The 14,189-nt window shown below is 38.5% G+C and overlaps 1 protein-coding gene across 9 annotated transcripts in view; it reads left to right on the top strand.

Annotated features, from left to right (window-relative positions):
* The window catches only part of PKNOX1 (PBX/knotted 1 homeobox 1), a 38,766-nt gene extending 26,912 nt beyond the window's left edge, over positions 1-11,854 (top strand). For all 9 annotated transcript variants that reach the window (XM_088160447.1, XM_014876817.2, XM_088160448.1 and 6 more), the window contains 6 exons: positions 478-577; positions 1,416-1,513; positions 3,515-3,643; positions 4,716-4,792; positions 6,322-6,494; positions 7,423-11,854. In XM_088160447.1, the coding sequence (XP_088016573.1) occupies positions 478-577; positions 1,416-1,513; positions 3,515-3,643; positions 4,716-4,792; positions 6,322-6,494; positions 7,423-7,634 (789 nt within the window). In that variant the 3' untranslated portion in view covers positions 7,635-11,854. The remainder of the gene's footprint in view (positions 1-477; positions 578-1,415; positions 1,514-3,514; positions 3,644-4,715; positions 4,793-6,321; positions 6,495-7,422) is intronic.
* The last annotated feature ends 2,335 nt before the right edge of the window (positions 11,855-14,189 follow it).

Raw genomic sequence — 14,189 nt, 5'->3', positions numbered from 1 at the left:
TGAGTAAAAGCTATCTTGAGCAGAATAAAACATACTGAATATTTAATACATTATGTTCAAATTGAAAGAATGAAGGTAATAATTAAAAATCTAAAGCTTTGATGCTTGTAATAAGAGCATCAAGGGTCATTTCATTTGTCCTTTTTCCCCTCTTAGCTTTGGAAACTGTTTCTTATTCTTTATATACCTAGAACTAAAATTTCTCAAAATTGTTTTACATCTTTTCTAGCAGTTGCTTTCATGAGGGTTTTCAAAGGTAATGGTTGGTGATAATGAGGAAGTTAATGTAGGTAATGATGAACCCCTAATGAAGTATCTTTCTCTTTGAAGGTAATCCTGTGATTAAGCTCCAAATGTATTTTAGAGCCAAAAATACCTAATACAAATTACAAAAATATACGAGCGTGCTTGATCGCCTTACATTGAAAAAAAAAAAAGTTAAAAAAATGTAAGCAACTAATTGTTTTGTTTTTCTAGCAAATTCCAAGTGCCATTGCAGGCACACTCAGTCCCCAAGGGATCATGGTGCCAGCATCAGCATTGCAGCAGGGAAATGTAACTATGGCAACAGTAGCAGGTATGACACACTAAAAACAACTGGCACCTTGCTCTTCATCTTGATTGCTTTATGGTTGTTACAAAAACTACACAAACACTTTAGAAAATGTGCTTGAGTACCTGAAAAGTTGTTGTAGTACAGTCAAGTGCTTTACTGGTTTATGAATGTTTGTGTAATTTATATGGTTTCCAAGTATGTCTATGGGAGTGGCAGTTACATATATAATATTAAGAGATCTTAAAGTGCAGCACTATGTTTGTTAAAAGACATTTCCATAGACTGGTGCTTTACTTTTTTTTTCGTCCTTTAAAAAGAAGAACTCTTTGACAAAACCATGCGTTAGCTGAACCATTGCACTTGTTGGCTACTTCATGCTCCTTGGAGTTTGGGGCCACACTTACAAGTCTGTGAAATCCTTGATGTCCTTGTTATATGGAAATTACATTTGAGATGAAATGTTTAGTCTTGCTTTTCAGCAAGGTTTTAAATCAAACCCAGCTGCCTGCCCTAAGCACATAGGTGTGATTTTGGTGTTGTGACCTTTGTTGGTTGAAGACTTAGCTCATTTAAAACAATGTGAAGAACTGTTTTATAGCCTGATAATCATGACATTTTCCTTTGAAAATAGATTTAGAATGCTTAAAATACAGGGAAATATAATCAAATTTTGTATAGCTTTTTGTGAATGGATGAAAATTTTAGTGCAGCAAAGAGCACATCTTGCATGCTGACTAGAAAAGAGTAATTGATATATTATCAAAAGTCTTGTATGGTGTGCAGTGCTGATGTGTTTAAAGAGAATAATACTTGAAGGGCTTTTTCTTGCCCATAATCTGTGTTTCTGTTTTGCTTCCAGGGGGGACAGTGTATCAGCCAGTCACTGTGGTCACTCCCCAAGGACAAGTGGTGACACAGGCACTGTCACCTGGCACTATTCGCATCCAGAACTCTCAGGTTTGTGTCATAAGCTCCACAGGATGGTGTTCTGGGTGGAAATGCATCTCAGTGGATTTAGGAGTTTTGATTTAACACACTGGCAGAATGAGCTCTGTGTACACACAGAGTAATTAATTATAAATGGGTGCAGCCACTGCTGTGGGAGTTACAGGTTGTATAATATGTCATAAAGTCCCCCGTGCCACAGCAGCTCATCAGAGTTCCTACCTGTTAATTGTCTGCCTTTACTGATGCCAGAACAGTACAGGTACATGAAATTTAAAAAAAAAACAAACCCCAAACTAAAATTTAAAAAACTCCACCCCTAAACCAAATGAGCAAAAAAAAATCCCCAACAAAACCACCAATGCAAACCAAAAACCCCTCTGAATTAAATGAATACTTTTTCAGTTATTATAACTTTTCTAATCATTGAACTATGTTCATGGCTGTATAAATGTAATGTATTGCATTAAGGATCCACACTGCTAATGTGAAAAATTTGACTTTTTATCACAATGGCAACCACTAGTACTGTGAAACCGTATGTATTTCAGAGTTTATCTATTTTGAGAAGCATTTTTCTATAAAACCTTCAAAATATTTAGTTGAGACTCTGGGAGATCCTCAATTTTGTCACCTTACACCCTAAAATATAAGGGCCAGCACTCTTTTGTGGGAGACTCTTAAGAGCTGGATCTGAAGAGTTCAAAGAAACAACTAAAGAAAAAGAGACATGAAAACTAGACCATCTTCTGGTAAAAAAAAATACAAAACCTTGCTAGCTTTCTCTGAAAGTGGTAAGCCAAATCTTCCTGGAATCTGGATTTAATTAGAAATGTGAATGAGGAGCTCCCATCTCCACAGCATAAAATCTGTTGACAATCACTGACTCACTGGCTTCTTTTCCCCCTTATTCTGGCCTTCCAACCAAAAAAGTGTGCACAGAGTGTTCTTTGAATTGGCAGGAGCATGTCTGTACTCAGCCATGTTCTCCCCTAGAACACTGACAGCTCTGTCCTCACACACCTCTCAGAAAGAAATGTGTAAAATTACTCTCCTGAGGGGATTTTGAAGAATTGGGGGTTTTTTAGCTTTTATGGAAAAAAAAAATACCGAGAGGAAAAGAATGCTTCTAGCCTATAAATAAAAAAGGACTTGACCTTCTGTATACATCTGTGACTACTCTTGATTTTAGTAGGAGTCTCCAAACCCACCTATGCAAAGGTCACTAATGGAAAATCCTTCTTCAATGTCTTCTTTTTCAGTGTTTCAGAATGCTGTGGAGGTAGGGAAAAACACTGTAAAAAAGCTATTGAAAGTTCATTATAAAGCCTCTATATGCTAGCAGGTTATTTAGAATGTAAGACATTACTTTGGAAATCAAAATGTGCTCCAAATATGTATTTGTAGTAATTTGATAGCCTAAACCTTGTTTAAAACTCATTTCCTGCATATTGATTGGCTTAAGAAATTGCTCCAATTTGTCTGGAAAACCTGATTTAGAATTATTTTAGTTACAATTGTCTGAAATAGAATCTTATATGCAATTGATGTACTGTTTCTTTCTATTTCTGCATAAGCATTTAAGAATGTATTCCCAAATGTTCAGATAAACAATGTGAAAATGATTTGATGAATCCATAGGAAGTGAAAAAACCAAGAGAAAGAAATATGAATATTTAGGAAGTAGTATGAATGTTGTAAAATGAATTATAGGTTCTGCTGTATAGATCTTAATGCTCTTCGAGAATTTAATGCATTTATTTAGCAGGACCTTTAGCATCTTCGTTTGCAACTGCAGCCTAAGAATTAATTTTACTTTATCCTTCATTTAAGTCTTAAATCAGTAATATTTTACAGCTTCCATAGTTGTTTATGTTTGCACACAGTGAGTATATTCAGGATATTCAAGCCTAATTTCTTTTCATTCCTTCTATAAATGAGTTGTTCATTCATTGATACAGAACTGCCATTACTATGTTAACTGCCTTATTTCTCCTAAAATTACATGTGCAGCTCCAGTTGCAATTAAACCAAGATCTAGGCATCTTGCATCAAGATGATGGCTCATCAAAAAATAAGAGAGGAGTTCTTCCCAAGCACGCTACAAATGTGATGAGATCTTGGCTTTTTCAGCACATAGGGGTAAGGACTGAGCATGGTCATTTTTTTTGTGTAGCTCTTTCATGTGGTCTCTTACAATTTTTATTCATAAACAAGGTGAATTTATTCTGTTCTCAGTTATGGAATCTCAGTTCAGTTTTCTCTGGAGTCATTTGGAGTAGTTCCACAGTCTAATGCTGGTTGACTTTTATTAATATATTAATAAATAATACATTTGTACTGCATGGTCTCAATAAGTATTGTTACAAGGAGCCTTTCTTCATTTTTTTGTGTTGAGAGCTTGATGCTCTCTACACCCTGGTTCATGACAGAACGAAAAATAATTCCACCTATATTTTGCAGTGATTTAGGGGTGTTTTTGACTGAGAAAAATTTCAAATTTTCTGTCTTTATCTCCTTTCCAATCCTTCTCATGTGTACCAAGCATGTCACTGTCTCCTTGTGCTTTCAGTTGTCTTCCCTTTGCATGAATACTTTGAAAGGATAAATGGCTCTCAAGCTATTACAATGCTGAGTTGATTGATATTTTGCCTTTTACAACTGTTTTGCACAGAGAACTGATCCAGGGAAGCTGCGTGTGCACTTCTTGTGTTACATGCCCCATCCTCATCTGCTTAGAGCAGCTTTATTTAACTCCAGAGTGCTCCTGAGTTCTCTGATTTATAAAAATAAATATATAAATAAATATATATAAATATATAAATAAATATGAGAGCTCCTCAGTTCTCTCATATGACACTGCCCTGGCCAGCAGAACTAATCAGAGCTGCTCACATGCTGTGCTGCCCAGGGATCATGCTCTTTAATAAAGACTGTCAGCCATGAGAAGCTTTTTCTTCTAAATTACACAGCAGCAGCTTCATGGTGCCACAGACACTCTCAAGGATAAAATCAGTTTTTGTGTAGTAAAGCACTCTTTGTTGAATTATTTTTGTCTATAAAAGTTTGTGACGTTTCTAAGGTTTGTGTTTTAATGAGTCAGATGGCCTTAATCCACCCTCTTTAATCAGATGTAATAAAGGAGTTCTTAGTTTTGATGAGGAGATGAAAAACAGGCTTATGCCTTTTTTGTTTGCTTTTCTGGCCTCTGTAGCATCCATATCCAACAGAGGATGAGAAGAAGCAGATTGCAGCACAAACAAATCTGACACTACTCCAGGTTAACAATTGGTAAGAGCAAAGCCCTTAACTTAATATCTGTCCTTGTCTCCAAGTGCTTACAGCTCAGAAATAGTGAGGACGATAACTTGGACATCTGGAGTTCAACCTAAATGTTCTACATATGTTACAAAACATGTATAGAAATACAAGAGTTATGCACTGGCACACAAGCACATTATTTTTATAAGGTGTAATAATACTCATGCCATTTAAATTATATAAGGACTCCAGAAAACATTGCATTATTAAGGAATTGTGTTCTGTTCCAGTGCTGAGAGAGATGGAAGTACTCTTATAGCTCTTCTGCAAGTAAAGAAATTGAAGTCTAAAGGCATTTAGTGGCCTGGTGGCTGCAGATGTTTAAGAAGTTACTGCTAACAGATTCTGTTCTTGTACCAAAGGATGCTCTCCTGAGCAGTGATGGCTGAATGGAGAGGCAGTTCCTCAGCTACACCAGTTCATGGTTCAGCATGTTTTGTCATGTCTGATCTTTCCTGGAGGTGTCAGATCAGACACCTGCCCTGCAGAAGAGAGGAGGGAAGGTGGTGACACGTGTCCTACTCGCCTTGTGGCACCGGTTCCTAAAATTGCTGCAGCAAAGTCCCACAGGGTTCTGTCTCAGATTTCAAAGATGACACTGGCTGGGAGGCTGTGGAGGGGTCCAGGGGGGGAAATAGTCAAGATAGTGACAGAACACTGGTTCCAAAAGTGGAACAGGGTGACTATGCCTGTGTGACATGTGGCCATGGAGCTCTGTGCACTGGGATCTGACTGCTGTCTTTGCAGAGCATTGTATTACAACTTAGGAACCTGCCAGCTGCACCTGATTTCCTCCCATTGCAGGTAAACTTGGGACCTGGATGTATTTTGTGATATTTAGGGATGATGGCTTCAGTCACAACTCCCTGCCATAGCTCAATGTTGAAGTTGATTCAGTTTAAATATTTTTCCTGTTCACTAGCAGAAAGGGGAAGGGCAGCAATTAGCATGCTAAAGTAAGCAAGTGAAAATCAGAGAACTAAAAGGAGCCAGGACAGATCTGTGAAATGTGTTTGCTGTCATCTCCTGCATCAGGAGCCAGCCCTTGGAAGGCCAGGGAGCCTGTAAAATAAGTAATGCAGAAGCTTAAGGGAGTAAATGAAACCAGACCAAACAAAGCAGGTTAGGCAGGGGCTAGATTTTAGGTGAACCCTAATGAGAGGAGTGTCAGCTTTCTGAGCTGGGCTGTCAGCAGGTTTTCTGGTGCTTAGTTTTTAATAAGATCCTGAAGTGTACATCTGTTGTGCTGTCTGGAGAATTTTTCCTTCTGAGGTGGGGAAAAATGCTGTTAGCTGCAAAGTGATAAAAGTGCTTTCTTAGCTAGTTTGCCAAAATTGAAGGATGCTGGTGTTCTAGGAGTGGTTCTACACTTTAAAAAAATGTGAAGCCCAGCTGATAGATTTTATATTGCTTCTTTTTTTTTCCTGCTGCATACTTTGTGAGAGACAGAATTTACAGCCAATTGGTCCTAACTTCACCTTGCCCTCGATTGTGTTTAGGTTTATCAATGCTAGAAGGCGAATTCTTCAGCCAATGCTGGATTCCAGTTGTTCTGAAACTCCAAAAACAAAGAAGAAAACAGCCCAGAACCGACCAGTCCAGAGGTTCTGGCCTGACTCCATTGCCTCAGGAGTTGCTCAGCAGCAATCAAACGAGCTCACGATGTCAGATGGTGAGGAGAGCTGCCTGAACATGGATAACAAAGTTAATTCCTCTCTGACAGGGAAATGGAGGGTTTGATGCCTGTGGTGGGAGGGAAACTTCTGGATATTTCAGTATAAACATGGTTTTAATCTGGAAAAGCATAACAGAAATGTGTCACTTTTCCTCTCTTTAACAGTTTTCTGTGGATTGAGCAAGGGTATTATATTGGAATTCATGTTGATAAACTTGCTTTTGTTTCAAAAGTTATGAAATGACAGAATAAAAGCTGTAAAACTGAGATGTACTGAGTTCTCTCTGTGTGCATGGCAGGAGTGTCCTGTTGGATAAGCAGCACTGGGCTGCAGCTTCAGCTTCATGGCTGAGCAGCTGCAATTCCACATCTGCCTCATGGGCTTCAAGCTGAACAATGAGAGGCAGAAAAATGTCACAGAGCCTCCACAGACTTTGACTGAAGTAACTTCCTCAGTGTCAGATCAAACAAAAAGATTTAATTTAAGAAAGACAAGTAACTGCTTTAATGCCAGGATCATCCTTTCTGTCCTGCTGCCTGGTGCTTTATTCTTTCCAGTTTGTGAGAAATTTTCCCTCAGCCTCTGCTGGCTCTGACAGCAGCTTTATCCATTGAAGTTACCTTGAATCTTAACACTCCTCTTTTTCTGCAATGAATTAAGCTGGAATACTTTGCAGAAATGGCCTTGTGATGACTTGATTGGAGAACTGCTGTAGTTGGTGTCCATAAGACATTTAAGATTCACAACACAAAGCTTAAGATTCCTGACCAACCTAATTCTGGCATTTCCTGATATTTAAGTATATGACAACCTATATATCTTCTATTTTAATGTAGTTTCCTAACTGCTGATTAGAAACCAGCTCTGTTATGTATAAGCAGAAGGAAAGCAAGGTGCTGAAGTGCTGTGACTGTGCTTCTGCAGGTGCTGTCGTGACCATCACAGCTCCAGTGAACATGAATGTGGACAGTCTGCAGTCCTTGTCCTCTGATGGTGCCACCCTGGCTGTGCAGCAGGTGATGATGGCAGGGCAGAGCGAGGATGAGTCCGTGGACAGCGGTGAAGATGATGGGGGAGACCTCTCAACAGCAAACATCAGTGGGCTGGTCTTGGATAACAGCGACTCTCTGCAGTAGGAAACCAGAGAGCCTGGAGAAAAACACTTAGGAAAAAAGAACGGACTGACTGACTGACTTTTTATAGTTTGCACAGCAAACATTTTACACAAGTTTTATTTCTAATATGTTTTATATGTAGATATAGAAGGGTGCACTTTTTTGTATTTCATAGTAAGCTTAAAGAGTGTTTTTGCAGGTGCAGCAACTTCTTTCAAATGTGTTTTGTTTTTTTTTTTTTGTTTGTTTGTTTCTTTTCCTTTCCTTATTTCAGAAAATTATATCTAGTAATATAAAGAACCACGTAAGCACCCCTTTGTTCTCTGAATTGGAAGTGCTGCAGTTTCTGATGAATTATGCAGTTTCAATTAGTGCTGTTATTTAACACAGCTTTTGATGGGCAGGTGATGTAAATTTAAAGCATGTGACACTAGTGTGTGAAACTTGATTATTGAGTTAGATGCATATATTTGAAAGATGCTTCTGCACCTTAAAAACTGCTAGTCTGAGGTGGACAGCAACACACATAAAAAAGAAACTGTTGATGTGTGATTCAGTAGAGAATGTATGGCAATTTAAATAAGTTTAGTTTCTCTCATAGTCCATGAGCCTGTTTATCATTTGCTATAAAAACTCCTATTTTTACCTTGCTGGGGTTATTGGATAAAAAAAAATATTTTTATAAATTCACTAGAAATTGGGATGACAACTGTATTAAGCAGGAGGAAAAAAAAATAATTTCCAGAGGGGAAAAATAAATGTTTAGTATTCCTATTTGGAAGGTCTGAAAATTGACCCAATTTAATAAACAAGCCTACAGTAGCATTCTATGATTCTCAGCTATCCCACAGTGATATACTATATTTGATAATAGCATAAGAAGGGCCCACTGTTTGATGGGATTTTGATATTGTCAAACATTGATTTATATTATGTGTAAACTAATATTCAAATTGCATAACTCTGTATCTAGACTTGTATCTGAAAATATTTGCTAAATGAGTATTCAGGTAAGTAAGTTCAAATACCCACAACTTTTCCAATTATTAGAGAAATTTAACAGTTTATAGTTTGTACAACTAAATCTAAAAAAATGAAAAGTTGCCTACTATACAGTCATGAATTCTGCTATTTTGTTGCATTTGAAATATTTTCCCCGAATACAAGAAGAAAAATATAACATGGATTTATATAAAATTTCTTCAGATCTGAAGTTTACTACCAGAATATACAGCAGGCTTTGTTAGAGTAGGAAATCCTTGTGTGTCATTTAAATAACGAAGAGCTGGTGATGAAAACAGCTGGGTTTTGGTTTGGCTTTGTTTTTGGGATTTTTTTTTTTTTTTGTGGTAACAGTTCATTTCTTTTATTTTCCCAAAATTTGAAGTCTGTGATTGTCTATCCATGAACACTTGCTTTTACATGGAACTTTGTATTTCCCGTTGTTGAGTACAAATAAGAGACTCAAGAACCTCATGGTATGATCAACACCCTCTTTTGTCCCTGTCCATTTGTCACAGTGTTCAAAGCCAGAACTTCCTTCTGATTTATTCCAAATCTGGGGGTGTTTCTAACATGATAGGGAGAAAGGTGGTAGCCTTTAGAATCTTCAGACACTGTATTTGAACAAAGCCCTTGGGCAGATGCAAGTATTTGATTGAATACTTAATTTCTGCTTCTCAAAACACTCAGGCACATGCTGAGGTGCCTTTGATTTCAGGAGGATGAAGGAATTTAATGCTGGACATGTTTAAGGGGTTGGAAGCTGCTCATGGCAGATTGTCTTCCAAGGCAAGGTTGAGTTGGTAGGAAGAAAAACTTCAGGAAGAAATACCAGCCATTGCCATACATACATGGAGAATAACACAAGTTTTCAGTGACTGGGGGTTTTGGCGTTTTTTAAATGGTTTTTACCCAACACAAGAGGTGTTTCAGCTCTGTCTGTCACTGAGTCCTGGCTGAGCATCTTCCTTAGTTCAAGTGCTGTAATGATCTGCTCCACTTGACTGGTGATTTCTAAAGAATTTGTTTTCTTCTGACTTCTCTGCTTTGCCACTGATGTGCCATGTTTGTTAAACAGCACAGTAAAAGAATAATGAAAGATGTAATTAGGAAGGCTCTGACACAGCATGGCTATCTCAAAGGCTGTTGTCAAATCCAGTTTGACCCCAAAACACTTAAAAAGACAAACCATGTACAAATCCTGCTCCCTTGGAAGCATTCAGCCCACTGCCCTTACAAGAGATAGCTTAGATTACTGGAGCTCAGATTCTGTGGTTTTGTTTTTACTTGTTTTTAACTCCAAGAGTGCTTCATCACCCCCACCATCTCCATTCAATTGCAGGTTATATTTGTTGGTTTGTTTGGGGTTTTTATTGGAAACAACCAGGCCTCAAAACCTCAGGGTTTGCTAACTTCTGAAAGTTTTATTTTTCAGAAAGAAGCCATTTTCTAGTTAGCATTTTTTTTTTTTTAATTATTATTCCCCCCACCTTACATGCAGCATTTCTACTCTTCCAAAACATGACCTTGTCTTCAGCTACTTTATCAATTCCTGGAGTCTGAAGCTGACAGAATTTACTGTGAAAGGGGAATATGGAATAGTCACTGTCAGATTAGAAATAAAAAAAAAATATAGGAACATGAATTCCTAAAACTGAAAAGGCTTCACCAATGTAAAAGTATTGTTTCACATATGATACTCAAACCTTTTCTTTCAGTTCAGTGAGAATTCTGTAGTGTGTCTGAACTGCAGGGAAGTGCTTGTTCTTTTATGATTTAAAGAAGAAAAAACAAGTGGAGTCCTTTTTTTTCCTGTGTAGGAAAGATTGCTGGTTTCAGCAATGCATCACCATTCAGGAAAGGTACATGTTTACATTAGTTAAAAAGTATTTATAGGGGACCTAACTTCAAGTCTGTGTATAGTTCCCTCCCTCCCTGCTCCCAATTAAAGTCATATTTGTATGCAATAGAACTAATTTGGTTTTTGAATCAATGTGATTCTTCTGCAAATACGATTATTGAAACTTTTTTTTTTTTCAATCTAATCCAAAACAGAGTTCTCAGTCCAATTTTTTCAATATTCCTGGAACAGGCAAGGCAATTTTCTGTTGTGTTTTTTTTTTTTTTTAACTTTGGAAGCATTACAGTTCAGTAAATCAATTCCAAAACAATCAGGATACGTTTCGGAATGACTGTTACAAAGAAATAATCACGTTGGAAAATACTCAGAATCAACTCTGGCTCTGCAGAAGGTTTTCTCCATGTGGATATTTTCTCACAGTGGAGTCCTGCTGACCCCGGGGAAGCTCCACGTGGATCCATGTCAGGCTGCATTTGCCTTTTTCTGGTACCTGATCTCTGTCAGAATCTCTTGGAGACGCCTCCAGCTCTACCTTGCCTGCACACCTGGGTCTTCTTCCAGTGGAAACCTGGGTATGGGTGAAGGGCTTGGCAGGGCAGGATTTCATGGCGACCTGGGGTGCAACAAATTTTTTTTTTTTATGTTAAAAACGCAGCCAGGAGCCAGGCCTGCAGTGAGGAATTGCAGATGCCAGTTCCTGTGCTTCCCAAGCAGCTTTAGGTTTGTGGATGTTGGAGGGGAACAGGAGCACAGGTGGCTCAAAGCCCAGCTCCTGGCCTGAGATGGGCTCAGCTGGTCAGAGCTGACACCCAGGGCACAGCTCTGAGCCCCTCCTGGGCCATTCACTCCTTGTGGGTCCCTTCCACCTCAAATACAACATGGATTTGTTTCTGGAAGAATCACAAGTCCACTTTCCTGACTTCAGGAACTTGGCAGCCCGTGGGATAAAACAAAAGCCTTTCCAAGGGATGATTGTTGCACTTAAAAAAAAATCCAGAACATCCTGGTGTTTTGAAAAATTGGAACACATGCATTTAATTGTAATTAAAGTTGATTTAACATTTTATTTTCTGAAGTTGAGTCGTTTTGGGAGAAAAAAAAATGAATAAGTATTTGTCTATGCAAGACACAAATGTCAAAAATGTGTGAATTACCCATTTTTAGGTACTGTATTGTTATTGTCTTTCTGACTTCTGTTCCTTTGATTAGTCTCTTCAACCTTTCAGCCTTACATTTGGCTTAGAGTTGAATAGGCAAAATGTAGTTTTGAAATCCTGTTGGAAATGTAACTAACCTTCGTTCCCTCATGAAAATCTCGCATGTTAAACAATTAAGTGAAATGTTTTGGTTTCCTAATAATAAATTCAAACTCTCACCACCTCCTGAAAACAGCATATCCGTGAACATGCACGTTTAACTGTGGTGTGCAAACCATCCCACAGCAGCTGGGTGCACTTTGCTCTTCACTCTGCAGAGGAGCTGAGGACAAAAGCAGCTTCATTTTGCCAAACTCAGCGTGGATTCCTTCCCCCCTCCTCTCCTGGCCTTGGCATGCTAAACTCCTTCTGTGTTGTTTAATTTTCAAATCCTGCAGTAAGCTGATGGTCCAGCACGAAGTGCAGTGAAATTGGCACTGATGTGTTTTTTGGTGATCGCCCACATCAGGTAATTTGTTCATTCCTGTCACCTGGAAATACAAAATCTGTTCCTTTTCTGTGACTCAGTTCTTTAGGACCTGCTGAGTGCTCACAGTTGGTTTTGCCAGAGAAAAGCAAGGTGTGAGAAGGCAGGGAAATGCCTTTCCAACCTTGTAGACACCCATAAAGATTCCAAGTAGGTGTAAATAAAATGCAGTGTTTCAGGTAGGACAGAAGCTGTCCATAACCTGCCCATGGACTAGCAGCTCTGAGTCGGTAAAATCGACAATCTTTAAAATGTGAACCCTGCAACTTTTCTTTCCTTGGTTGTTAAGGGATTTTCAAGCAACTGATCTATCAAGGGATGAAATTAAAAATGAGAATTTGCTTCATGGATGATTTGTTTTTACACTGCTGCTCTCTGTGAACAGAAAAAGCACATTTTGGAAGCAAAGCATTTACATTGCTTTAACAGTATTGTTTGGCTGAAAGACAAATACGTTTTCAGGAAATCTTGAGCATAGTTTCAAACTATTTAACCAGTTCTTGGCCAGGGAAAGTCCTTGGCCCTTGTATTTGTTTGGGGTTTCTTGTTTATGCAAATGAAGAAAAATGTTTACTAGTTCTTAACAGTGTGGGGATTTTTATTACACTTCTGTAATGCAGAGGCAGCTTTGATGAAAGAAAGAACTAGCAGGAAAATAGTCCATAATGTTTGTGACATTGGGTGGGGGTTTTTTGTTGTTGTTTTGAAATTATTAATTAAAATGGCATGGACATCAAACTTCAAGTAATGGTTCCAAGCATATATGGTAGTGACTTATTTAAAAACACTTCCTCCCTGCAAATCTCATGTGCTAATTTGTTTAGCCGGATTGTAATACATTTCTAAAATTACCAAATCAAAAATCTTCAGGGAATGAGCAGCTCCTTTATTACAAGATTCTTCTCAAGCAAGAATCTCAAACTCATTTCATATCCAATGTGCCAGTCCTGCTCAGCAGAGATTCAATCAGACATGGGTACTGTTGGATTCACTTCTGCTGAGTACTGGAGCATTATTTATTCCTGCTGGAGCAGTATTTATTTCTGCTGTGCTTTCCCCAGCATCTGGCATGGTGACACCCACGTGTGCCCCCAGAAGGGAGGAGGGCAGATTTTGGATCGTATTTTGTGGTTAGAGGGTTAATCTGGGGAGAGCCGAGTAGTTTGTGTTCTAGACAAAGGAGTATTTATCATTTCCTTGTCTGGCATTAGAAGAGTGTCTGAGAGTAGTGCAAGTAACTCCCAGTGATATAACTGGAAATAATTTTAACTCCACTGCTGCCAGGGAACAACTTTTTCCTTAATCTCAAATGAATAAACAACCAAACAAAAACAATCCCTGTACCTGTAAGTACAATGGGGAATGGCTTTAGACTGAGAGAGAGTAGGATAAGATTAGATTAGATACTAGAAAAAATTGTTCCCTGTGAGTGTAGCAAGGCCCTGGCACAAGGTGCCCAGAGCAGCTGTGGCTGCCCCTGGATCCCTGGAATTGTCCAAGGCCAGGTTGGACATTGGGGCTGGAGCAGCCTGGGATAGTGGAATGTGTCCCTGCCCATGGTTTATGCTGGAATTGGATGATCTTTAAGTTTCATTCCAACCCAAACCATTGGTGATTATGTTTATATCAACTAAATTAGGTCCCATATTGAATATTTTTAGTTGAATGGTTTCCAATTTCCCTGAGAGATAAATCCCCTCTTCAAGAAGCCATTACAGGAATCAGAAGTTTAGTTGTAAATAACTGGTGAGCTGGTTTGCTTTTGTGGAACATCAGTTTGCAATGTCCTTTAGTCTGCAACTTTGGGCTGTTCCTAAATAACTCTTCATAAAAACCAGAGCAATATCCTCAAAGCTAAAACAAGGGAAAATAAACTACACACAGTGTGAAATGAGGATTCTGCAAAAACAACCCAACAATATGGCTGTGACACATATTAGGTATTTATTTATCCATATATAAATGCATGCAAGTTCAGAGTGTGTAAGTGGGATTACATCTGTTGGGTATTTAAAACACAAAATTAAAAA

This window comes from Sturnus vulgaris, chromosome 2 (assembly GCF_052056855.1).
Source record: "Sturnus vulgaris isolate bStuVul1 chromosome 2, bStuVul1.hap1, whole genome shotgun sequence".
NCBI lineage: Eukaryota > Metazoa > Chordata > Aves > Passeriformes > Sturnidae > Sturnus > Sturnus vulgaris.
Note: the sequence above shows the minus strand (reverse complement) of the source record. Positions and strands in the feature narration are given on the sequence as shown.